Here is a 27,457-nt window from a genome sequence, read left to right as displayed (position 1 = left end):
CCCCTCTGCAGTATATTTCAGTAGATCCCCGCTGTTCTGCTACTCATACTGTCATTTACCCCACATACACCACTCTGGCCTATACCCCAGGTCTTGTATGCATAAATAAATAAATATTTTAAAAAAACACACAACACCCTACAGAAATGTTCTCCAACAGCCAGCCCTCAATGTTTCAAAAATAAAATATAATACAAAATGTAAATGGGAGACTAAGGTTAATAATGTAGAAAATTTAGGGAAAAAAATAGTGGCCACAAGTCCTCTCTGATGGCACAGTGTGTTAAAGCACAGCACTGTAAGTGAGACACAGCCACCTCAGTGTGAGTTTGATCTTCGGCCCTGGAGGCCGAAGATCTTCTCCTACCTCACCCGCTGCTCCCCTCAGCAGTGTACTTCTGGGTCTACCTGTTCTGCTCCCCACTCTGTCTCTAGTGAAACCTCTCACTGTCCCTGTGCCTCTGGCCTGTACCCCAGTTCTGTATGAATGAATAAATCTTTAAAAAAAAAAATTGCGGCCACAAATAAGTCTGAATTTTAACTTGAACATGACAAATCTTTCTCAATCCTAAAGGATGTATTCAATAACAGAAGCTAACTTACTAACAGTGAAGGCTTCCACCTAATATCAAGAATACAACGTTTGCTCTGTTTTATTATGTAGTCAAAGTAATAAGAGTAAGAAATAAAAAGCATTCAAAAGCTCTGTTTTATTATGTAGTCAAAGTAATAAGAGTAAGAAATAAAAAGCATTCAAAAGTATTCAAGACTGAAGTAAACTGTCTTTATGCAAACACAGTATGATCCACTGTGGAGAAAGCCCAGAAATAGTCAGGGTCAACTAAGTTTCAACCAAGATGCCAAAACAATCTAGGAAAAACAATAGTCTTTTCAACAAATTGCTGTAACAAATGGGTATCCAACAAAAAAATGGGTATGTAAAAAAGTGATTTTACACTCTTACCATGTACCATAAACAAAAATTAACTCAAGTGTCCATAAATTTGAATGTACTAAATAAGTATAAAATGCATAAAATAAAACAAATATTCATGATCTTGGCTAGGCAACCACTTCTTATATATAAATAAAAACCACAAGGGATAAATGAAAAAATTTTGCTAAAATTAAAAACTCCTACTCCCACAGGCACTAGCAAGCAAGTGAAGAGACAACTAGTAGAATTACAGAAAACATCTGCAAGTCATGTAGCTAATAAAGCTTATATTGAGAACATGTATAAGTTTTTATATAAAAAAAACTCTTACAACTAGCTAGAAATCTACAAACTAATAAATAGATAAATAGGTGGGTAGTTACACAATGCATATTTATTATTCAGCAATTAAGAAAAAACTATCGAGACAACTAACAATATGGGTAAACCTGAACAGAATTATGAGTGAAAAAAGCTAATCTCAAAAGGATACATGCAGTGCATATTTCATTTGTGTAATATTCACAAAAAAAGGAGATGATGAGAATATCCTAAATTTTTATGCTCACTGAAATAAGCCACAAGGAAAAGAAAAACAACAGATGGTTTAACTTTTAGGAGAAATATAGGGGAACCAAGTAAAGGACCAGGAAAAAAATTATAATAAATTAGAAAACAAAATTAACAGACAACTATCAATCAGAGACACTATAAAGGAGAGGTGGGAGAGGATTAAAACAGAGGAGAGAGGTCCTCCTGGTGGCGCAGCGGGTTAAAGCACAGCACTGAGAATCTGAAGCCACTTCCGCATGAGTTCGATCCCCGCCTGCCCCGGAGGAGACCACATGGCGAGCCGGACCTCTCCTGACCCGCCCGCTGCTTCCCTCAGCAGTGTACTTCGTCAATCTGCCTGTTCTGCTCCCCACTCTGTCTCTGGTGAAGCCTCTCACCGCCCCTGAGCCTCTGACCTGTACCCCAGTTCTGTATGCATAAATAAATCTTTTAAAAAAAAAAAAAAAAAAAAACAGAGGAGAGAATGTGTTCTTGGACTACAGTGATCGTGCACAGGTGAACTGGTGGTGGGAATTTTGTGGGGACTACACCTGAGAAGAGAAAGCATGCATTGTACAAAAAGAATGATATGAAATATATATATATATATGAATTTTAATCCTAAATTAGATTATGACAAAGGCTGTAAGCTACTCTTAAATTTTTTAAGTTGTAAATTTTCTGAATGGTATTGAATTATAGACTTAGAATAGATGGATTTTATGGCATTTCAACTATAGTTCAGTAAGGTTTCAAAAATTAATTTTTCCCAAAATAGTGAAAATAAAACAAAGGTTACTTAACAAAAAGCATTCACATTTAGGTATGTATGCACTATTTCACCCATCATCTTTACATGGATTAGCAGGTTACCTATGACACTGATTCTGACTTTTTAGACTCAAACCTAGTTCAAAATTTCACTTTTCCCTTCAAGTGGAAATAGCTAGTTTTCCCAAAAGGAAGCTCTGTTGAAATGCTCCTCATTCTTCCAAGGCCCATTTTTTCACGAAAGCCTTACTAAACTATAAACAAATCCTTCTGCCAATGAAATCCTATAATACTTTTTCTAACCATTCTGAGTATATAATGCTCTTGTGGGGGTGACTTTGTGGTTTCTTTATTTCCTCCATTACCTGTCACCATGCAAAAGTGGTCATGGGGGCCTCCCTAGTGGTGCAATGGGTTAAGTTGAAACACTGTGAAGCTATCAAGCTTGATTTCCAGCCAGGGAGGTGACCCACATGGCACAGCAGACCTCTCCGGTCTCGCCCTCTCCTCCCTCAGCAGTGTATGTCAGTAGATCTGCCTTTTCTATGCCCTACTCTGTCTCTGGTGAATCCTATCACCTCTGGCCTGTACCCCAGTTCTTGTATGAATGAATGAATGGTCAGATCTTTTAAAAAAAAAATACTATGTCTGTTCAATGAGCACATTAAGCAAATTAAATCACACTCATAATTCTAAGAAATGGGGGCAGATCCAATAAATGATCTGCAAATATAAATCACAAAGCAAACAGTAGAGGTAGGTAGATAGAGATAGCGAGAGAAAGAGAGAGAGATAAAACCTCTGGGGCCTTCCTGGTGACTCAAGTGATTAAGTCTAAGCACTATGAAGCTGTGCCCAGCCAGGGAGGTGACCCACACATGGTTCAGAAGACCTCTTCTATCTCACCTGCTGCTCCCCTCAGTAGTGTGCTTCGGTCAACCTGCCTATTCTGTTCCCCACTGTCTCTGGTGAATCCTCTCACCGCCCCTGCACCTCTGGCCTGTACCCCAGTTCTGTATGCATAAATAAATAAATCTTAAAAAAAAAATACTCAAATCTCTACTTTTTCAGCTAAATGAATTTTTTACTTATCTATGTTAACATTAACATCCTACTCAGGAATTTTCTTTTATCATAGTCCCAAAGAAAACAAAACATTTTTAGGATCACATCCATATCCATCTATGATATAAACAGAGGAATTACTTACCTAGATGCTTCTTTGGCTCTAGGAAAGGTCTACATTGAAACAAAACAAAAACTGTACATGAATACACAAAACACAACTATCACAAGGCATAAATTTACTATAACTTTTATAGTAACAAGAATTTAAAAACATGAAAATAAGCTGGACTCTCAACTTTATATGAATAAAGTATTGATAGGAAAGGGAGAAAATGATTCACCTCTTAATGATAAATGAAATTCCTGCTTTATTCTCCAAAATCCATTTCAGGGTTGCAAGGTCATAGTTCTCAGGGTGTTTGAAGGCAACCCCTTCCGGAAGCCCTTGTACCACCACAGCTGACTGATCTCGTAGCATCTTCTCATATGGTACAGGTACCACTGTTGATTTCCCTAAAGCTTTCCCTGGATGAGGTGAGATAGAAAGACATTGTTAAATGGTGTAATTAAACAAAAAGATTAAAAAACTAAACCATCGTCAGTTTATCACAGTTTTATAAATGATATTTATGCCTTTTGGTAATATATGATCCCAAAAATACTTGATATACTACAGGGCTCTTTACCCAGGTTAGCAGAATTTCTAAACCTGAAATGGATATAAGGGAAAAAATGAAAAGTATGTAAGATGCATACACAAACATACATACTGGGTTGTCAGAAAAGTCATCACACTTTTTTTTTGTTTTTCAAAGAAAAAATGCGTCATGACTTTTCCGACAACCCACATATACAACCTACAAAAAGGGAAAAACTATGACTGATTTCTTATGCTTTTCTTTTTGTTGATCTCACCTGCTTTCATACACAATTCAGCTTAAGAACGTGGAAATCTGACAAATCAAGCTGCTATAATGAAATACCAGGCTAATATTCTCATTGAAACAGCATTAGATAAACACAATCTACATTCCTTCACAAATGAGTATACAGTAATGACCCCTTATCCAGTTTCAGTTACCAGTCAGCCATAATCCACAAATATACAATTAGATGTTGTGCAAGATCACAATCAACATGTTGTTATATTTGTTCTACTCTACTGTTACTGTTATTCATCTCTTATGTACCTAATATACAAATTAAATTTAACCATAAGCATTACATGTAGAAAAATAGGCTGTATCGGATTTGGGACTATCTGCAGTTTCAGGTTTCCATTCATCATGGGTAGTCTTAAGAGTTTATGCAAGGGAAGAAGGACTACTGTATTTTGTCAGCAGTCTGTACCAGGCAGTGACCTTTACAAAGGCCAGGAACCTCATCATCTACCAGAAGTAAATTTTATCTCCAACCTACCTATCCTCCCTTATTTGACCATTTTCTCTAGAAAAGCTCTTACCACATAAATGAATTAATAAAAGGCTTGGGGAGAATTTCTGACATGTCAAAAACAAACAGCTATCTTTGGGTGATCATGTATCAATGCAGTTTCACTGGTAGGAGCTGCTGATAGTGGAGAAGGCTATGTATATATGGAGGGCCAGGAGTATGGGAGTAATCCATTGTGTTCCACTGCATAACTATAAACCATTATTCTTTAAAATATCAGTACACAGAAGCAGATGGAGGAGCAATGTGTACAGAAATGAAAAGAAACTGTAGCTCTGTAAACCCACCTTCTCAAACAAAAATGCTACAAAGACACAGCACAAGAGAGAAATGGAAACCCTGGTTCTGCACAGTCTAACCAGAAGAAAGAATGATTTTCTTCCAAAGTTGCTACAAAGGTACCGATGACTACTAGAATTCTTCTGCTGGTAATGGTAGAATGGCTCTTAGAAGTTCTGAACTTACTCTCCGCAGCTTAAGGTTTTTGTGATTCAAAGCTATTGTAATATCCACTATAAAATATATCATTGTAGAAATACTATACACCAATCTCAGATAAATGCCTCAATCAATCCTGGGTTTCATTTTTTAGTTTTATGACAAGGAACATAAATTTAAGCCCTCTGTTCCTCCTATTGTTTAATGTAATACAAGATTGTAGTCAACACATATACATCACCTTAACATATATCAACAGTTGTACAGCACTATATATCATTAAGAATGAAGTAAAGAGGTAAACAACTGACTCCACTTACACGCAGTTGTGTGACGCGAGGTAAAGAGAAATTTTGCTGTGAACCTAAAATCGCTCTTAACAAAGAACCACTCTGATAGTTACATTGTTTCTTGGTGCTTTCAAACTGAAAAGAGAAAGGTTCAATTCCTAATTTCTCTATATTTGGAAATGTATTCATTTGATTTCTGAAAGTGTGTGCTTTGTCAATTAAACCAACTATGTATTTATTCTACCTTTAGAAAACTCAATTATATATCTTCTGAAAATCCAAGTGTGTAACGTTACCATAGCAAAAGCAGAAATAGTCCTCAACTGTTTTTCTGAGAGTTTCAATCTCTACAGCATCTACACTCATTCGATTCGCCTGGGTTGTAGATTTCATTTTATGCATCTCTGCAGCCTTTTCTTCTTCTTCAACGCCTGTAAAATAATTAATGACGTAAAAGGCCAAAGACCAATCTCAATAAGTGGCTTTTAAAATACTTCTTCCCATCTTGTAACATTTATACTCTGTTATTAAGACAGAATGGCAAAGGTAGAAAGTGAAACTTTAAAACTCAAAACTTTAAAGCTATAAATTCACCTCTGAAAAAGTGTAGCTATAACTAAAAATTCTACAGAGTACAAATAAGTTAGTGGTAGTTTGAGGAAGAAAGAATATCCTAAGAATAACTAACGGATCAGGTACAAACTGAAATATGGGAAGGTAATCACCTAAAAAACACTTTGGGCTTTAAAAGTCCAACATGATAACCACTAGACACTTGAAAAGTGGCCAGTCCAAAACAAGATGTTTTCCAAACTAATACACTTGGGTTCAAGACTTGGTACAAAAACTGGTATCTCATTAATTTTCATATTGATTAGATGTTGGTTATATTTCAGGTCTATTTGGTTAAAATATAACCACTAAAATTCAGTTGTTTCTCCTTTTTAAAAAAAAATTATTTATTTATGCATACAAGAGCTGGGATACAGGCCAAAGGTACAGGGGCGGTGAGAGGATTCACCAGAGACAAAGTGGGAAGCAGAAGAGGAACAACAGGTGAGACAGGAGAGGTCTGACATACCATGTGGTCAGGGATCCAACTCACACTGAAATGGCTGCAGCTAGCTTGCAGTGCTGTGGCCCAACCCGCTGTGCCACCAGGGAGGGCCTGTTTCTCCTTTTTACTAAAGTCATTACTAAAAAAATTTAAGTTTGATTCACATTATTTTTATTGGATAGTGCTTTTCTAAACCCTGGAGAAGAAACTTAGACTTCTCTCCAAGAATTCCTAAAACTGACTTATCAACCTATTGATTAGGTCAGAGGACCATTACTGATCCTCACTTGCAGAATAAATACTAATAAATATTAGATAGTAAAGACTTATATCCACGTATTATCTCCACAGTATCAAAACCAAACTGAATAAGCAGGGACTACAATGTGAAATTGAGGACAATTCCCCTAAATGCTTAGTTCTAAACAATGTAAATCCACATAAGCAAGGGAGTATAGGAAACAGAAATATAAACACAGCTGCCAATGGGATTCCAGTTTTTAATCAGAAAGAAGTAGGCTGATATACAGAATCAACACAACACTATTAGTATAAACTTAACAAACATAATCCAAGCCTTGAAATTTCTCAATATAATAAGGGGAGAAAATTTAATAGATTACTACCACAAAGCTTACAGGGTTACAGATGAAGGGAAGGGAAGGTATATTTTGGAGGGGAGAGGATATGTTTCTTTTTCTTAAGGACTAAATATACAATTTAGAATTGTAATTTAGGGCCCTCCCTGGTGGTGCAATGGGTTAAAGCGCAGCACAAGGAAGTGATCAGCAACCACTGCAGCAGCAGTTCACTTCCTGGCCAGGTGAGTGACCCACAAGGCGAGGCAGACTTCTCCTGACTTGCCCACTGTTCCCCTCAGCAGTGTATTTCAGTACATCTGCCTGTTCTGCTCCACACTCTGTCTCTGGTGAATTCTCCTATTCCCCTGCATCTCTGGCCTGTACCCCATTCTGTATGCATAAATAAACAAATCTAAAAAAAAATTTTTTTAAAGCAATGAGTTAATATACAATCTATGGATAATGTAAGTTAAATAAAGATATAAAAACTGTTGTATCATGAAAGGCCATAGGTATTAATGCCCTACATTAACTCTCCACTTGGTTTATGCGCAGGTCCAATAAATTCACCAACTGTTATGGCCTCCTGATGGGAGGATCATAAAATGCACTGAGGTTTCTGACAAGTTCACTTCGTGAGGCAGTTTTATTTTGCATCATGCTTACACTTATTTAATGCACAGGGAAAGAATCACTTTCAATGCATCAAATATCAAGGGGGAAAAAATGCTGTTATCTGATATGAAACTTTAATCAAGTCAAAAATTCTTTACCTTTTCTAACTTTCTGATGTGTTCCAACAATCCACCCAACACAGTACAATAAACATTTACCTTTTTTCATACATTTCCTTCTACATTATCATTTCAGTGATTCACTTAAAGCATTATGAAATGTCTCCATAGACATTTTAAAATCCTTTTATGTATATATCTCATTCAGCTTTACAAGATTGTTATTTGTAAATATTTATATTTATTATTTATGAAATACATAAGATAAATTACAATACTCACAGTATTTTACAAAATCTTTCTGAAAATCCTTCCTGGTGTTGACAAAAGCACGACCCCTCTCTGTTCCTACGACAAACACGTCTGTTTCATACACAGCAATGCAGGCCACTTCTGCCTTGGATTTGGCCAGTTCCTTACACTGAAATATAAATAGCAAATCTTATATTCTGATGTTTAAAAGCAACATTTCTGTTGGATCAAAGAATCTTCTCACACTGTTTTAATAAAAAATCTGAAGTAAGGTGAAGTTCATATAGATTTTTTTTAAGGTATCCCTTTTTCTAAAAAGTTTCTAATCCTGATTTTAAACAGAAAAATGCATAAATTATATGAAGAAAAAAAAAAACAAAACAAAACAGAAAACCCCTTGTAATCTCTGATAGGTCAGATTCCCAAGAAAGAGACTCAGATTTAACATGCAAGCATAATTACTAGAGCATACTCTCAGTAACACTGTAGCAGGATCCAGCAGAGGGAAAGCATCACTGACTAGCTACATGGGGAGAGCTCTGGAGGTGGGATGCCTTCCATTAGGGGAAGAGACCCTGGGAGAGAGATTACACTTCTAGCAACTGGGAAGATTAGTATCATTACTTGTAAAGGGGGATCTGGAGACCATACTACAATGTTTACCACATCATTCCACACAATTTTATCTGTGTGTGTGTGTTTATTTATCTGTATATATATATTTTAATTGTGTGTGTATGTGTGAGTGTGTGTATATATAGGAATTTTATCTGTATAAGTGTGTCTATAGGTGAACCATATTTTTATTAATGACTTATTAAATATAGTCTGACAAGATTAAATATTCTTTAAAATCTTAATCAGGTATATAATATTCCTTTTTATGAATATGTATAGGTAATATTTCATACACACTTATACACATACTAATTATAGAAAATGTTGGTGATTCCAATGATCATTCCTAAAAACAACATGGCAACAATAATTGGGAAAAAATATTTTGTATCATTAATGAATGTCTTAGAAAGGTGTCAGAAATGTGAAACAATTGAGTAAAAAACTGTGACTATGGAAAGTGGATACTTTCAAGATTCTCAAAAATTACAAAATTGCTAAGAAGCTTCTAGCATTTAACATTCCTATCTACACTTCCAGAAGAGCTAACTCATAATACTGTAATAAATGTTTTGTAACTTTCCCAGAGACATTTTAAAAGAGTACATCAGTAGCATAATATTCCACTGATTCACTGATTTTAGGTAGAGAAAAATTGTCTATGGAAGTAATCACAGTTATGTTTCTTTCTCCTGGGTTTCTTTCTTTTGTTTTATTTTAATGTAACTATTTCTATTCATCTAGAATTTAACTTGGCACATGATAAAGACTTGAAGTTGTTTGGCTCTTTTGCCAAATAGCCTATGTTCTCAGTATCACTGTGGAAAACTACAGCTTTCCTCTATTTGTTTTTGATTTCTACATCACAGCAACCCTCTAATTTCTTAAACAGGGAGCATTTGTGTATACTGAATTGTGTTATCTTGAATAAGTAACTTTATGCCTACTGAAATGACCAGGAATTTCAAACTATAGCAAAGTCACAGTAGAGGTGAGAAAACTGCTCCCAGCATGAAGAATAATGGTATACTATAATTTTATTACACTTATGAGATGTACGTGGCTGCTACCTTTAAGGAAGTATTATTTACTTACCTTGAGATAAATGAGGGTGCACTATCCACACTCTTAGTTGGACAACCCTGTCATCAAAGGCAGTATTTATGAAACAGCAAAACAAAGCAAGATTCACGCACTGTCCAATGATTAGATCAAAGAAATATATAGGCCAGGGAACGAACGAAACCATCCTATATACCTATAATTACATTTCATAATTTGCAACTAAGAACATGAAGAGAATACTCTCCTATTGAGGAGAAAGAAATAAATGCTAAGAATAATGAAGTGACTTTGTAAAGACAAGAAAACTATAAAGACATTCCACAGAACAGAATGGGCCCAAAGTGACCCTGTTATTCTGTGTAGGAAATAGTATCAGGAAAATATTTCAATATTAAGAGCAGGAATTACTCTCTAAAGTTTCACTTAATATGACAGCCACAAATTTTGGCTGGTTTTACACTCACAAGGATGGAATAGTATTAGCAGAAAGTTATAATATATAATCACTAACCACTCCAAAATTTCCTTCTCTTTAAAAAAAATTCTTAGTAGAAAGAAAAAAATGCCCTCATATAAGAGTATGAAAAAGACATTTACAAACGGTATCATACTGAGATGTGATGTTAAACCTTATCTAATACTAGTCAACACTTATGGAATACATAGTCTCCTGCTTGGAATGTTTAACTTCAATGTATTAGAAAATACTTTAAAATACTTTTTAAAATCTATATGCTTAAATACTGATTCTAGCTACATATCTACAAAAACATGACAAATTACACTGCTACCATCATAGTAATACAGAAATATAGCAAAAAAATTTAATACTTTCCTATAATTTTGAGTTTCTTTTTAAAAGCTAACAATGTAAAGTAGCAAAATGTAGCTGAATAAGGACAAAGGTGAATATATAAGCAGAATAAAATATACATACAAAATAGTAAATACGTGCTTATTCAAAATTCTGGTAATATTCTTTATTCAGATACAATAATACACCAGTATCGCATTATAATATACAAACTCATTCTGGGTAACTTTAAATACTGCACATAAATTCTAAGTTAATGCTCAGGAAACACGCAACTACCTAAGATATTGGTAGATTAAAAAATTGAAGTTGAATATAAAAATTTAGATAATTGATATTTCAAAACACAGCAATAAAATTAGTCTTAAATTCATAACTCAGTCAACAAAATAACTACTCTTATTAAAATTAAAGCCAAAATTATGATTTACAAAGATAAATCATTCACAAGTACAATTCGAAACAGATTTTATAGAACCAAAAGTCTTCTCACCATAGACTCCAGAGCAGACATGAGGAATGTGACCACCATCCTGCTCTCTGAGGACTCCTCATCTTCCACAGGTAGGGTAGACATTGCTACTTGGGCCATGATCCCTGTGCAAAAGGAAGGAATGAGAACATGAATGGCAGAAAGCCACAGTATACTTATAAACATAAATTTAGGACTGTGAATTTTCTACAGATTGCCTAATCAACTAGTTTTCTTAAGAGAAAAAAAGACTCAGCATCGGACTATTCTATTTGCATGAAACACTTATCGTTTATGATAGAGATTCTATCAACTAACTTTCCATCTAGTTTTATTTTCATAAAAGTAGGTGAGCATCACCCTCCAAAATAAAACCCAGAACCATTTTAATTTCTCCAAAATGAGAGGAACAGGTAATCAGTGATAACTCAACAGAGGAAACAGATGCAAAGTTCTCCTTCTCCCATCATACATTAGTTATAGAAAAGAATGGGTACACGAAGTTAGGATGAAGAGAATTTCCCTTTCTTACTAAGACAGAAATGGGCTACAGGACAAATATTATCTTTATAACACATTATATTCTTTTTAGAAAACATTTTCCAAAACTTCGTTATCAACAGAAAGCCTGAGCTGAATTTCAAGCTGAATATACAAACAAAAGCGCTATAAGTAAGTGTTGATGAGAATATGGAGAAATTGAACTCTTGTACAATGCTGCTAGGAATACAAAATGGCACAGTCACTGTGGAAAAGGTTAGCAGGTCCTAAAAAAAAAATTAAGAAGTTAAAAATTAAGAATTACCATGAGTCTGTTTATTGCTGCTTTATTTACAATCAAAAAGACATGGAATCAACCCAAATGCCCAAAAGTAGATGACTGGATTAAAAAGATGTGGTCCAGGCCCTCCCTGGTGGCGCAGCGGGTTAAAGCACAGCACTGAGAAGCTTAAGCCACTTCCACATGAGCTCGATTCCCGCCTGCCCGCCCCAGAGGAGACCACATGGCGTGGCAGACCTCTCCTGACCCGCCCACTGCTCCCCTCAGCAGTGTACTTCATCGATCTGCCTGTTCTGCTCCCCGCTCTGTCTCTGGTGAATCCTCTCATCCTCCGCATCTCTGGCCTGTACCCCAGTTCTGTATGAATAAATAAATCTTTAAAGAAAAAAAAAAGATGTGATCCATACACTCCATACTCACAATGGAATATTACTCAGCAACCAAAAAAATAAAATAAAATAAACACACGCCTTTTGCAGCAACATGGATGGAGCTGGAAAAGATCATACTAGTGAAATAAGCCAGAAAGAAAAGGAAAAATACTGGATGGTTTCACTCATAGCAAGAGTATAAAGGACCCGGGGAGAAAATAATAATAATGAAGAAAAAACTATATGGAGGTAGAGTGGGGAATGGGATCAAAATGGGGGGGTGAGGGCGGTGAAGTGCACTGGACTATGGTGATGGCACACGGGTGATTCAGTGATGGGAAACCCACAGGGATTACAACTGAGATGGAAAAAGGTACAAAATGATATAAAAAATAAACTATTATATTCTTTAAAAAAATTGCCATCAGTCACAATTCCACTCCTGGGTACATGGATATTTCCAAAAAATTGAAAGAAGGAACTTGAAAAGGTATTTACAAACCCATGTTCATAGCAGCATTATTCATAATAGCCAAAAGATAGAAGCAACTAGTGTTCACTGTCTGATGAAAATGTGATACATACATATAATGGGGCATATAATTCAACCTTAAAAAGGAAATAAATGCCTTTTGGTAGGAGACCACCATCTACCAGGCATCTGTTACATGTTCTCAAGCTTTTATAAAACATAAGAGTTGTTCTTTTGGTCACATACATGCAAATCTCTAAGAACAGGGATGCTGCAGACATCAAGGGAATGGGCACTGTTCAAAACAGAATGCATCACAAATGTAACTATGGCAAAAATGGGAGACTCTACAGTGTTACTCAGCATGCAGTACTGTTATAATCAAACAAATAAAAGGCATGATTCTTGCCAAGAAAATGAATGTTCCTACTGAACATATTAAGCACTCTAAGAGCTGAGGTAACTTCCTGAGGAAAAACGAAATCTGAAAGAACGGTACTTGAGGCCCTCCCTGGTGGCGCAATGGGTAAAGTGCAGCATTATGAAGCTGCTGAAGCCACGGCAGCACAATTCCATACCTAGCCAGGGAGGTGACCCTCACGGAGCAGCAGACCTTTCCTGACTCACCCACTGCTCCCCTCAGCAGTGTATTTCATCCATCTGCCTGTTCTGCTCCCCACTCTGTCTCTGGTAAATGCTCTCACCACCCCTTTACCTCTGGCCTGTACCCCAGTGCTGTATGCATAAATAAATAAAAATCCTTAAAAAAAGAAAGGTACTTGGAATCAACTGAAGCCACCACCCAGCTCCAGAGAAGCACCTTGTGAGAACCAACCCTAAGGAGCCCGAAATGCTGGAACCCAATCATGAATTCATACATGATAGATATTTTAAAATAAATAATAGGCCTCTGGGCTATAATGTAAAATAAAAAAGAATGTAAGACATATTGTAACAAAGACAAACCTTGAAAATATCCTAAAGCAAAATAAGTTAGGCACCAAAGGGCAAATGAATGATTCTACTCATAAAGTGCCCGTAAAGTCCCAAATTCATTGAGACAAAACAAGTGGTTCTGTTGTACTGCTGAATGTGCACAAAGGATTATTAGTACATTAGTATAAGGATGGAGATGAGACAGATTTCCTGAGCGTAAGAACACTGGAGGAATACAGAAAAGAAACACAGAAATAGCTGATGATATGCTATGGTTAAAATGCATGTGAAGTATCAAAGACAGATTTTTTGTGATAAAGTGATAAAATCCCAAAGATTCTAACCCACTATGAGTATAATAGTGTTGCCTCAATGATCAACTAGCATTATCCATCTGACATTTTACACCTTCTCAGCAAAAATCATTTAAATAGCTGCATAATATTGCAATAGCCATGTCAAAATGGAATCATAAAATTTCACATCTTTGTAAAGTTACTTTTTGCCTTTGTCCTATTTTAAAATTCTCAATAATGAACACCTTTACACCACATAGACAAAATTCTTACGCTAATGTTTAAATATACTAAATTCATTAATCTCATGTTTTGGATAGCTCTGACTTAATCATTATGAATACCTCATCACCAATAAAAGAGTCAATCTCTGTTGCTAAAGAGATTACATTATTTATATTTATTCTAAAGTAACTCTTCATTCACTTAGATTTTATACCCATTACTAGTGGCACCTGATGATGACATTATATGCATAATTTTCAATCCCAGATCATTCTTTTTATTGTGATCATAGTCTCTGTAGCTCTTTAATTATCTGGTTTGTTTGTATATGTTTGGCTTTTTCACATATATTATGTTTGTCTTAATTCTGTATTTTTTCACACACTACTTTTGTTTTTAATCAATTTTATTGTTTTTTTAAGACTTATTTATGCATACAAAAGCAAGACATGGTCATTAGAGTTCGCCTCTACTCTCTCCCTGACAACTTTACTGCTCCTTGAAAAGACAGGTTTCTTACATATGGCAAAGAAGACAGTCACATACTTCTTAAAGCTTATCACACACCCATAAGTGCCATCTCAAAGGCAATAGATATCATATTTTCCTGTTACTTTCTGCAGCACTGAAGCTGTCTGCAACCACCACAGTACCAGTTCCATCCCCAGCCAGGGAGTTGACCACATGTCTCAGCAGACCTCCTGACTCAAAGAAGAATTAAAATCAAATCAGGGAAACAAAAGATGAAGTTATTAAATAGCATCGAGAATTATGGAAATTGAAAAACGAGAGACAGAAGACCCAGGTAACTTACTTTTGATATGTCTGCTGTGCTTTTTCATTTTTTTTTTTCCTCTTTAAAATTTTTTTCTTTTTGCATAGAAGAACTGGGTGTGGGTCAGCAATGTATTTCATTACATCTGCCTGTTCTGCTCCTCAATTTTTTTTTAAATGTATTTTACATCATTCTTCATTATGTGCATTTTTTCATCTCGGTTATAATACCCATGGACTTCCCACCACCAATTCACATATGTGCCATCACCATAGCCCCAAGCACTCTTCCCACCCAAGTTTTGATCCTATTCCCCTCTCCACCTCCATAATGTCTCTGGTTTATAGGTGTTCGTTGTTTTTCATTTTTACTTTATTACAATTTCTGCTCCCCACTCTCATCTCTGGTGGACCCTTTCAACCCCTGCATGTCTGTCCTACACCCCAGTTCTTCAATGCAAAAAAAATTTTTTTTTTCCTTAAAGAGGAAAAAAATGAAAAAGCACAGCAGACACATCAAAAGTAAGTTACCTGGGTCTGCTGTCTTTTCTTTCTCATTTTTCAATTAACATAATTCTCAATGCTATTTAACTTCTTTTGTTTCCCTGATTGGATTTTAATTCTTCTAGTTTCAAAGATGAATTTAACTGGTCTATCACTGTTTCTTTTTTTTTTTTAATCTTTTACCCTGGCTGGCTATTGTTTAATAGATGAAATACCTTCTTTTATCGCTCTGAAAACAGACACCAGCCATTCTTTAAAATCTTCTTGTGTTTCTGGTGGGAGATCCATTTCAGAGATTAGGTTTAAATGTGTCCTTACTGTTCTGACCTGTTCTACCTCAAAATAAGCTAACAATTAATTTCACATAAATTTTTTTCATGTGTATGCTGCTGCTCTTAATTTTTTTTAAAGATTTTATTTATTGGGACCCCTCCCTGGTGGCTCAAGGGTTTAGGACGCAGCACTGCAAGCTGGCCGCAGCCCAGCCCTTTCACTGCGAGTTCAATCCCCACCCCTGGAGGAGAGCCACATGGCGTAGCAGGCCTCTCCTGCCCATCGGCGCATCCCTCAGCAATGTACTTCGTCGATCTGCCTTCTACTCCCCACTCTGTCTCTCGTGAAGTCTCTCACCACCCCTGCACCTCTGACTTGTACCCCAGTTCTGTATGAATAAATAAATCTTTAAAAAGAAATGTTGAGAGGCATAAAAATAAATAAAATAAAGATTTTATCTATTGGGCCCTCCCTGGTGGCGCAGCGAGTTAAAGCGCAGCACTATGAAGCTTAGCCATAGCTGCTTCGATGCAAATTCCATGCCCCCAGTATCACCCGCTCCCCTCAGCGTGTACTTCGTCGTTTGCCTGTTCTGCTCCCATTCTGTTTCTGGTGAATCCTCTCGCTGCCCCTGCACCTCTGGCCTGTACTCCAGCACTATATGCATAAATAATCTCAAAAAAAGAAAATTCAAGAATATTTTAGGGCAACCTATTCTAAATGAAAATACAAATCAGAAAGATCAGCTGTCTTACTAAGGACATGTAGACAGTTAACTTTTTTTTTTTGACAGTTAACTTTTTAACATTTACTTCCAAATTCCAAGGTTCCTCTTTTTGTGTACAGAAAGACAAGACAGGTTTAAAAAAAAAGACCACAGTAAGTAAACATGCAGTGATGGTGCAAGGAGTTAATTAAATTAAGTCTCAGCACTATGAAATTCTCTGCAGCCACCATAGCACAAATTCAATCCCCAGCCAGGGAGCTGACCCACATGGCACAGCAGACCTCTCCTGGATCCCCTGTAGCTCCCCTCAGCAGTGTATTTCAATGGATCTGCCTGTTCTGCTCCCCACTCACACCCTGCACTTCTGGCCTACACCCCAGTTCTTTTCTTCATAAATGAATGAATGAATGAACGAATGACCTTTTTAAAAACCAACAAAAAATATTTATTTCCATTTACTTAAGTATACACGAACTGGATGGAGTGTAGACTAAACGTGGGAGAGAGAATGGGGGAGGGGTATAAGAGGATTCACCAAGACAAACTGAGGAGAACAGGCATATCTACTGAAATCTACATATCCCACTGCTGAGGGGAACAGAGGGTAACACAGAAGTGGCCACCCTATGTGGGTTAGCTTCCTGGCCGGGAACTGAACTTGTGCTACAGTGGCTGGCAATAGCTTGACAGCACTGAGACTTTATACCCTGTGCTACCAGGAGGCCCTCTAGATCTAACTCATTGGATGCTCCTAACTCCCCATATTCTTTCAAGCCTTACCTTACACTGTTAAACTTTAATTTTTAAAAATACTTTTCAAATTCCAGTAGCCCTAGCATTTCAATTTAAAAAAAATTAAATTTTCAAGGACTTAGATAACAATAATGGAATTTTTAAATGCAGGTGTTAATCTTCATCCCTAACAAAAACATTCTCAGCTTGGAATTGGGGGAGGGAAGATTCCTCAATTCTCAAAGAACAAATGTTACTTTCATTACATCAAATATTGCCAAACAAAATGCTGATAAACAAAAGAAAACATGGCACATACCAACATGGCACATACCAACATGGCACATGCCATTTTAGCCAGTTAATCAACACAATAAACACTTTATTCATGAAAACAGACATCACGTCCCACCCTGAAGAACACAATGAGAACACTGGTATTTCTATCCAAAATGCTTAACCTGAACGAGTACTGGGAAAAAAACAAGTTGAGAGACAGTCTACTAAATGATTCACTGTAATCTTCAAAAAGGTAAAGGACATTAAAGGACTGAGGAACTGTTCTAAAGATAAGAGTACATTATAGACACAGATAACAAATGGAAATGTGGTCATGAGTTAACCCCTCCCCCTTTGCTATAATGACATTCTGAAAAACTTGGAGTTTCTGCATGAAGAATACATGGGAAATTCTTGTTCACTGTTCTTGCAGCTAATCTGTAATTTAAAGTCTTTCAAAATAATTTTTAAGGCATCAAATATATATGTGCTAATAAGCTAATTAATTTTTTTCCTATTTTGGCCTCATTTCAGGAGTATATAAGTCTTGTCACAGATGAAATATTAGAACTAGCAAACAAACACGTTATACAGCAAATTACTGATTACAATGTCTTGTCTCTATTCACTAAAGAAAATGGAAATGGGCTATTTTTCTTCTTGTACTTTAAGGAAGGAAAATTTTTAACTGGAAATCCATGAGGGTAAGTAATGTCCAAAAAATGTAAAAATATATTAACACCACTTTTTCTAAATTTTCTCCCACAAAATTCATTGTGTATCTACAAATCAGACTCTTTAAATTTGCACATACTTGTTATTAACTGTAATTCTGTAAAGTACGGGGGGAGGGTGAAGTCGTATCCCAACACAACCACAATGCCTTGCACACCACTCAGGACACATTTGCTGAATTCAAGAATAAATTCTAGGTTCCTTTCTGATTTTATGCCCATTTTAGATTTACCACACTGAAGGTTATCAAACAGATCATTGGCTGTTTGATAGCCATAAATTTTACCCCAATGCTGTTTTTCAACCTTGTTTCAACTATTAACTTACTAGGTAAAATCAGTAAAGTTAGTAAGATCTTCTCAAATTTGTCTATCACTTAATATTGTCTATATTCAAAACACTAATATAAGAACTGGAAGTTAGTATAACAGGGTAGTTAAGAACATGGGCTTGGAATCCAACTGCCTAGAGATTTATACTAAACTCCCTAGTGGCTATCTGCACCACTGAAGCATGAGTTCGATCCTTGGACAGGGAAGTGACCCACAAGGTGTAGCAGACCTCTTCTGTCCGCCCAGTTTCCCTCAGCAGTTTATTTCAGTAGATCTGCCTGTTCTGCTCCCCACTCTGTCTCTGATGAATTCTCTCCCACCCCACACCTCTGGCCCATATGCTAGTTCTTGTATCCATAAATAAATATATATAATTTTTTTTAAAAAACTGTCTCTCCCCAGAGTGTGAAAGTATATTATTTGAAGAGCTTTGAACCTGTAACCTGGAGCAGATACAAAAATGCAAACCTACTTTTACCTCAACAAGCTTAATTTGGAAAAAATACAATAAAAACTATTGAATTATTTTTTTAATTATTTATTTATTTATTTATGCATACAAGAACCAGAGATATAGGTCAGAAGGGGGTGGAGGTGTGGAAGTGGAGGTGGGACGCAGTGTGAGAGGGTTCATGAGAGACAGAGTGGGGAGCAGAACAGGCAGATGTACTGAAATACACTGCTATGGGGAGCAGCAGGTGAGACAGGAGAGGTCTGCCGCGCCATGTGGGTCAGCTCCCTGCTGGGGATGGAACTCAGGCTGCAGTGGCTGCAGATCAGTGCTGTGCTTTAATCCCTTGCACCACCTAGAAGGCCCCCATTGAAATGATTTTAAAAACTGCCCCATACTTTCTCTAGCCTCCCTCAACTTCCTTCTCAACATTGAAATAGGAATCCTAACTGCCAGCATCTACTTGATGTTACAGAATTGGTGAGTATTAAATGCCTTAATATAGATAATGCTTAGAAATCATAAGTTCATATACTCTCAAAAACTTATTACCAGTTGCTATGGGCATTCCTGTCCAACCTACTCCCCTCCATCCCGCAATTCTGTGTGTCCTCCAAGAGAACTTACTACTTTAAACTATTTAAAATTACAATGCTAAACGTAGTAAGAGGGGGCCTCACACAATACCTAACACAGAAGGTCTTCACTATGCTGTTTAATTCAAAAAAAAAAAATTATAGAGGGAAGAAATGGATAACTTTTTTAAAGATTCATTTTTATTTATTTATGCATTACAAGAACTGAGATCTGGGGGGCGGGTGGTTGGTGAGAGGATTCACCAGAGACAGTATGGAACAGAACAAGCAGACTGACTGAAATACACTGCTGAGGGGAGCTGTGGGAGACAGGAGAGGTCTGCTGTACCTTGTGGGTCAGCTCCCTGGCCAGGGATTGCACTCATGCCGCAGTGGTTGTTGAAAGCTTGATAGCTCTGAGACATAACCCCTGCACCACCAGGGAGAACCTTCAAGTAAAAAATACTTTTCCAAGTAGAATAAAGGATCCCTCTCCCCCCACAAAACCTCCAATATATAGAAAATGAATAGTGAACAGTTAACACTAATTTTGCTATTATCAAGAAATTTGGGGTCCCTCCTTGGTGGCACAAGGGTTAAAGTGCAGCACTAGGAAGCTAGCCACAGCTACTTCAGCACAAATTAGATCCCCAGCCAGGGAGGTGACATGGTGTGACAGACCTCTCCTGACCCACCTGCTGCTCTACTCTGCAGTGTACATAATCTGCCTGTTCTGCTCCCCACTGGCACTGAAGTGGCTGCAGCTAGCTGGCATAGCTGTGCTTTAACCTGTTGCGCCACCAGGGAGGGCCATTATTACGCTTAACTTCTAAATAAAGGGAACCAAAACACTTCTAATCTTCATAATCATTTGTGCTTGTTCACATCAATCACTCTCCAACCGGCTTATTCCAGTTGAGAATTATGGGTGGTCTGAATCCACACTACAGAGCACAATATAGGACCCAGTCCTGAGCCAGGTAACTTTCCAAATCACAGAGCCCCCTCTTTCCTCTCTCTCTGACTGAACAATGTAGACACACCAATGAACCTAACACTCTTTTTTCGGATGTGAGAGGAAACTGTGGGCATGGGGAGAACACCGCACTGGCCAGGAAAACTTCAACAAAAACATTGAAGAAACTGCTATATGCTTGCAAACCAATGTTCACAGCGGAGGTATGGTAACCGTCAAAAGGTGGAAACAACTTAAATGTCCATAACAGGCAAATGAATAAAAGGCAGCATTAACATATGATGGAAGATTATTCAGTGGTCAAAAGGGTAAAATTTTCATATATGCTACAACAGATAAACCTTGGGAGCATTATGCTAAGTAAAATAATCCACACACAAAAACACAAATATTGTCTTCCCACTCACATAAATTATCTAAAATGGAAAAATTCAAAGACAGAAACTAGATTAGAGGTTACCAGACACTAGGGGAAAGAGTAACTGAGGAAGTTATCACTCAGTGGTTACAGAGTTTCTCTCTGGGGTGATGATAGTCTATTAAAATAGTGGTAATACTTGTTGCACAACACTGAATGCAATTAAGGCCACTACATTAAGTGTTTAAAATGGCAAAAGAAAAATGAGGAGGAAGAAGTGAAGCTGATGGTATCTCTCCGCACCCCTTCAGCCAAGTTTCAAATTTCAGTACTACTGTCAGCTTATCTGCTCTTTCCACAGATGTAGAGCGGGTACAACAGTACATACTTTCACTCTCCTCTGTCAAATTAATTCACAAATGAAATGTAACATGTTTTAAAGTATGAGGCCAAGGCTAGTTATTTTTTGTTGAATATGCAACTAATTTTGGTGAAGAAAACCAAACTAGACAAAATTCTGCCCACATTTATGCTAAAGTAGGTATGTGTTTTATCAGAATATGGCAAATTCTTTTTTTTTTTTTTTTAAGATTTATTGATGTATACAAGACCTGGTATACAGGCCAGAGGGGTAGGATTCACCAGAGTCAGAGTGGTGAGCAGAACAGGCAAGACAGGCAAGATCAGGTATGCTGCGCTGCGTGGGTCACTTGCTGGCCGATATGGTGCTTGTGCTACAGTGGCTGCAGAGAGCATCACAGTGCTGTGCTTTAACCCATGCGCCACCAGGGAGGGTCCAGAATATGACAAATTCTTTTTAACTAAAAATCCATACTAGCTTTCTCAAATTTCACCAAACTATCAATTTCTAATAATAAGATTTCAATGGTGGGACCTCCCTGATGATCTAGGGGTTAAGCCTCAGCACTGAGACAGCCTGAGTTCCACCCCTAGTCAGAGAGCTGACCCACATGGCACAAGAGACCTGATCTCTTATCTTGCCAACCTCTCCCTTTAGCTGTGTACTTCAGTAGATATATCTGTCTGTGCTGTTCCCCACTCTGTCTCCTCCTACCCCCCCACCTCTGATCTACACTCCAGTTCTTCTCAGCAAAAATAAGTAAAACCTTAAAAGGTATCAGTGGGGTCTGGCCACAAATAAGAAACCTAAGCTTTTTTTTTTTTAAATCTCCTTCAACTGCCCCTTTTGAAAGTCAAAAGCATACATTGTACAAGAATGATGTAAAATACATATATATAAAACAAAAACAGACAATTGCTCTTAAACCGCTTCACTAGCTTCATTCTCAAAAATATCAATATTGCCAATGGGGAAAGATCTATCTCTAAACCTTATGATAGCTACAGATAGAAAATAAGTAGAATGAATTTATGTCTAGTGAGCAATTTCAAAAGGCTATCTTTTTAAAATAATATGTTTATTATTACATCATTTTGTGCCTTTTTCCATCTCAGTTGTAAGCCCCCATTTGCTTCCCATCACCAAATCACCCATGTGCCATCACCATAGTCCAGTGCACATCCCCATCCCATCCCATCCCATTTTTTATCCCATTCCCCACTCCACCCCCCGTAAAATGTCTCTGGTACATAGTTGTTCATTATTATTATTTTTATTATTATTATTATTATTTATTATTATTATTATTATTTCCCCTGGTCCTTTATACTCATGCTATGAGTGAAACCATCCTGTATTTTTCCAAAAGGCTATTTTTAAAAATTAAGTTCACTGGCTCTCCCTGGTGGCGCAACAGGTTCTGCAAACTAGCAACAGCAGCTTCAGTGGGAGTGTGATCCCTGGCCAGGGAGCTGACCCACATGGCCCAGCAGATTTCTCCTGTCTCACCTGCTGCTCCCCTCAGCAGTGTACATGGTCGATCTGCCTGCTGTGCTCCCTACTCTGTTTCTGGTAAATCCTCTCATTGCCCCTGTACCTCTGGCTTGTACCACAGTTCTGTATGCATAAATAAATAAATAAATCTTTAAAAAAAAGAAAAATCCTAGTAAGAGTAAGTCCCTGCCCTTCCAGTGTCTATTTTCTCTAGAGTTTGTGAAGATTAACCATGTAGTTGGTTTGTACTAAACTTTATTTTCTTAGAAAACTCAATGTTTCAGAAACAATAAACATAGTATTTTTGTCTAATATTTAATGAATATTTTGATTGTATAAACTATCACCTTAAGCACTTTAATTCACTTAACCTTCACAACCTCCCAGTGCAATAAGTTCTATTACCATCATCCCCATTTTATTTATTTATGCATACAAGAACATGGTTACAGACCAGAGATGTGAGGGGTGAGAGGATTCACCAGAAACAGTGTGGGGAGCAGAATGGGTAAAATTACTGAAATACACTTCTGAGGGGAGCAGCAGGTGAGACAGAAGTCCACTGTGACAGGAAGGTCTGCTGTGCCATCTGGATCACCTACCTGGCTGGGGATGGAACTTGTGCTGAAGCGGCTGTGAAAGCTTCATAGTGCTGCACTTTAACCTGCTGTGCCACTAGGGAGGGCCTATCATCATCTCCATTTTATACAATAAAAAAACTAAGACAGAAAAATGAGATGTGAGTTGCCCAAGATAACAATCAGGAAGTAACAAGAGCCAGAATTTGAATGTAGGCAACATGATTTTTGAACCTCTACCTATACCCAGGAGACCAGGCATACTATCCTTTTCTCTCAATAAAAATTCCATTTTGCCTCTCAAGTTACACTCTTAAAACAAATTAATTCTTTAAATTTTCTCTATTATTTTAAATCAATTACACCAAGTAACAATGTGTAAATCAGTAACTCTGATGATCCTAGCTCCCTTGTATTTTCTCTTACTTTCCCAGTTGGCCAAAATGTGTAAATGCAGGCATAATGCCAGAAACAAACATGGAGATACAAGACAAAAACTGTAGAAATGAAAAAAAGAAAAAACAAAAATTACAGCAAAGGAGAGGGAAGAGAAGGAAATGATAGCAGGAAAAAGAGGTAAGAACAGAGAATGAATAAATACCAAGATAATACCTTGAGTACTGCAAGTAATTTTTCTCCCAATTTTTAAAATAATATAATAGTTTATTTTTACATCATTTTGTGCCTTTTCCCATCTCAGTTGTAATCCCCATGGGTTTCCAATCACCAAATCACCCATGTGCCATCACCATAGTCCAGTGCACTCCCCCCAAGCCCAATTTTTATCCCATTACCCACTCCACCTCCATAAAATGTCTCTGGTATGTAGTTGATCATTATTATTATTTTCTCCCCTGGTCCTTTATACTCCTGCTATGAGTGAAACCATCTGGTACTTTTCCTTTTCTTTCTGGCTTATTCTTTCTGGCTTATTTCACTAAGCATGATCTTTTCCAGCTCCATCCATGTTGCTGCAAAAGGCTTTTTTTTTTTTTTTTTTGGTTGCTGAGTAATATTCTATTGTGTGTATGGGCCACATCTTTGTAATCCAGTCATCTACTTTTGGACACCTGGGTTGTTTCCATGTCTTTCCGATTGTAAATAAAGCAGGATTAAACATGGGGGTGCAGGTATCTTTTTGAATCAGTGTTTTTGTGTGGGAATGCTGAGTCATATGGAAGCTCCATTTTTAGCAGTTTGAGAAACCTCCAAATAGTGTTCCATAGTGGTACTAAGTTTGCATTCCCACCAACTGCAGGTAACTTATCTATCTATGATTACCAGTATATACATTCTCTAAAACATTAGTATTACCTCCACACGCCTACCCCCAAATCCAAAGGTGGGTACCTGAAATCTAACTCAGTTAACCAGTATTACTCTTCATGTGGCTATGCTGCCATTTTCAGCCCACTGATCACAAGGAATCTCAACTTTATGGTTATAAGCAACAGCTAATTTATTGCTTTTCCTTTCTTTCAACGGGTAACAAATAAGCTTACCTCAAATAAATGTATATAACTTTGGAAGAAAAGTATTATGGACGATCTTTAGTAGATTGCTATGCTAATAAAATTTATAGCAATTGTCTTAGGTAAATTGCTTATTAACACATTTCTGAAAAGTGAAACTGGGTTGTCAAAGTATTTCTTCTCAAACAACTCTGCAAAAAATGTTTTACCTCAGACATGCATAAAAATCATTTGATTTCATTTATTGATTTTCATGTTAATTATACCACAGCAGTTATCAAGAGGATTGCAATTATTTAAAAACACAGTTTTCAACAAAAGAATGTAACAAACAGTAGAACTGAATTAGGTGGAATACAATGCAAACAGTCACAACTCACAGCAGAAAAGGTTATTTTTAGTAATTTTTCAGTGTTTTACTATTTGCCACTTTAGATAAAAACAACCTGGAGTAGAGACTTTTTTTAGATTTTATGTTTCCAAAAACACCATCACCATCACCTATGATCACCAAAATTGACAGAACACAGATGTATAAACTAAGCCGTTCCTCCTACCTAACTTAAGGTTACTTTCCCCAGAAACACAGTCATAAAAAACTAATATTACTTGTTTTTTAATATTTGTTATTTATTTATGCATATAAGAACGGGGGGGGGGGTAGTTGCAGGCCAGAGGTCGGTCGGTGAGGGACAAGACAAAAGGCTTCACCAGAGACAGAGTGGAGCGAACAGGGGGATTAACTGAAATACACTGGACAGGATAGGTCTGCTGCTTAAGCGGGTTAGTTCTCTGGCCCTGTATTGAACTCATGCTGCAGTGGCTGCCAATAGCTTCACAGTGCTTGAGACTTAACCCCTTGCGCCACGAAGGACACCCCCTAAAATTCTTTCTTAACAAGACTTGTGCCCCAAGAAAAAAATTCCAAAAGCCTACTTTTTACTAACAAAGTCTTAGCAGTCATATTTTTAAAAACCGAATCGCCGAACATGTGCGGAACCAGAGATTCCAGGTATTCTGCCAGCTTCTGCCTGGCCCAACCTACCCATCCTAGTTCCCAAACTTTAGATTCTGCTGTGATGGGATGCTGCAGGCATCTCTGGGAGGAGGTAATACGCGCCTGTGTCCCAGTAAATTAGTAAACACAAGGGGAAGGGGGTGAAAAGTGCAAGATAATCTATTTCGTACTTAAATCCTGACTCCTTTTTAAACGGAGACTAGTTAATAAAGAATCTTAGTTCTCAGTTTTCCAAGCAATCTATGGGGAGCAGCCCAAATTACTTGTGGTCTTGTAAGATATAGGTAATGAAGATAATGAGAAGCAAAAATACAGAATACTTTTCCTGTACCTATAAATTAATTTTACACCACAATCATCCTAGAATCACTAGCTGGAAACTAGAAATGCAAATTACCCGCCCCACCCAGAACCTGAGAAAGTCTGGGTGGGGCCCAGCAATGGTGTTTTAACAAGGCCAGCAGAAGATGCAGAGGTGCAATGGGTGAGAACTACCGCCTTGGGGGTTAAGAGTTCCGGCCTGGGTTCAATCTAGGAATCACAGTTTACTTACTAGGTAAAGAGTGAATTACCCAGCTCCTCTAGGCTTGTTCCTCATCTATAAAATGGAAGTACGTGATTGTTATGAAAATTAAATATAAAAAAACAAACATTAAGCATTTAAAGAGTGATGGCAGCACCAAAAAACGTTCAAACGTTAGCTGTAGTTACCACTGTTTGCATTTAATTTAGACTGGAAGGGGGGAAAAGACAAAGGCGTTAAGTTAAGCCCTACCCTACCAGTTTACTACCTAGTGACGAGGCCAGACTCTATACACAAGGCAGAACCAAACACAGTAGAGGAGATAAAGACGCCCTTCTCCGAGGGGCAAACAAGCTGACTGCACAAGCAACAGTCTGACCACACAATCCAAGAGAGGGTTTTAAAGAAGTGACTGCAGATGAGCAAGAGGAGACAAGTCGGTCCTGCCTACACGGTGAACCAACATCCCAAGAAGCAAAGCGACACGGAAAGAGTAAGGCAGAATACAGAAGTAACTGAAGAAGGGACAAAGCAAAAATACGTAGTAAAATCAATTATCCGCAACCACTGGCCATTGCCTTGGGAGACGACCAGGCCTTCTGCCACTCGACTGCATTCTCATTTGCAATTAACTTCCCCTTTGTCTCCCGGACAGCCAGACACTACTTTTAGGCGCTGTGGCTGATCTAGTCATTGTCCGCAACAAACTTAAGCGCTCAGAGGTCAGAAGCCTGCACTGACCCCACGTTCGTAGCAGTGCACACTACTCCGGCAGGACCCGACATCTGAACACTCGAGTGCAAGAATAGCGTCATTAGAGTACCAAGCTTGGATAAGCGCAAAGTGGCGAGGTCAGGGGAAGGGGAGGAAAGTTCACAATTTTTCGTCTTCTTCCTCCCGAGTAGCCCCGTCGGGGTGCTGGGCTAACGCAGACGGTTTACTTCCAGGGCCTGAAGCAGAGGTTTTCCTTCCGGTCATTGTGATTATTTCCCAAAAAAAAAAACAGGCCCCGCGGGGCAGGCGCGGCGCCCCGGCCGGGACAAAGCCCACTTCGGGCTCCACCTGGGCGCGGGCAGAAGCGGGGAGGGGCGGTGCAGCCCGGCCCGCTCGCCG

The 27,457-nt window shown here is 37.7% G+C and overlaps 1 protein-coding gene across 5 annotated transcripts in view; it reads right to left on the bottom strand.

The window, feature by feature from the left end:
* Positions 1 to 27,397, bottom strand: part of GTF2I (general transcription factor IIi) — an 83,368-nt gene extending 55,971 nt beyond the window's left edge. For 2 of the 5 annotated variants that reach the window (XM_004688305.2, XM_004688307.2), the window contains exons 1-6: positions 27,086 to 27,397; positions 11,123 to 11,226; positions 8,163 to 8,301; positions 5,805 to 5,939; positions 3,670 to 3,853; positions 3,471 to 3,499 (exon numbers count right to left, since the gene is read on the bottom strand). In XM_004688305.2, coding sequence (XP_004688362.1) covers positions 3,471 to 3,499; positions 3,670 to 3,853; positions 5,805 to 5,939; positions 8,163 to 8,301; positions 11,123 to 11,221 — 586 coding nt within the window. In that variant the 5' untranslated portion in view covers positions 11,222 to 11,226; positions 27,086 to 27,397. Of the gene's footprint in view, positions 1 to 3,470; positions 3,500 to 3,669; positions 3,854 to 5,804; positions 5,940 to 8,162; positions 8,302 to 11,122; positions 11,227 to 11,906; positions 11,913 to 27,085 lie in introns of those variants that run through there. The other 3 variants (XM_004688306.2, XM_004688309.2, XM_012729041.1) reach the window with 2 other exon arrangements.
* Between the last annotated feature and the right edge of the window lie 60 nt (positions 27,398 to 27,457).

Source organism: Condylura cristata, unplaced genomic scaffold (genome assembly GCF_000260355.1).
Source record: "Condylura cristata isolate star-nosed mole 26May11 unplaced genomic scaffold, ConCri1.0 scaffold00024, whole genome shotgun sequence".
NCBI classification, from domain to species: Eukaryota; Metazoa; Chordata; class Mammalia; order Eulipotyphla; family Talpidae; genus Condylura; species Condylura cristata.
The sequence above is the reverse complement of the archived record's forward strand: the minus strand, read 5'-3'. Positions and strand labels throughout refer to the sequence as shown.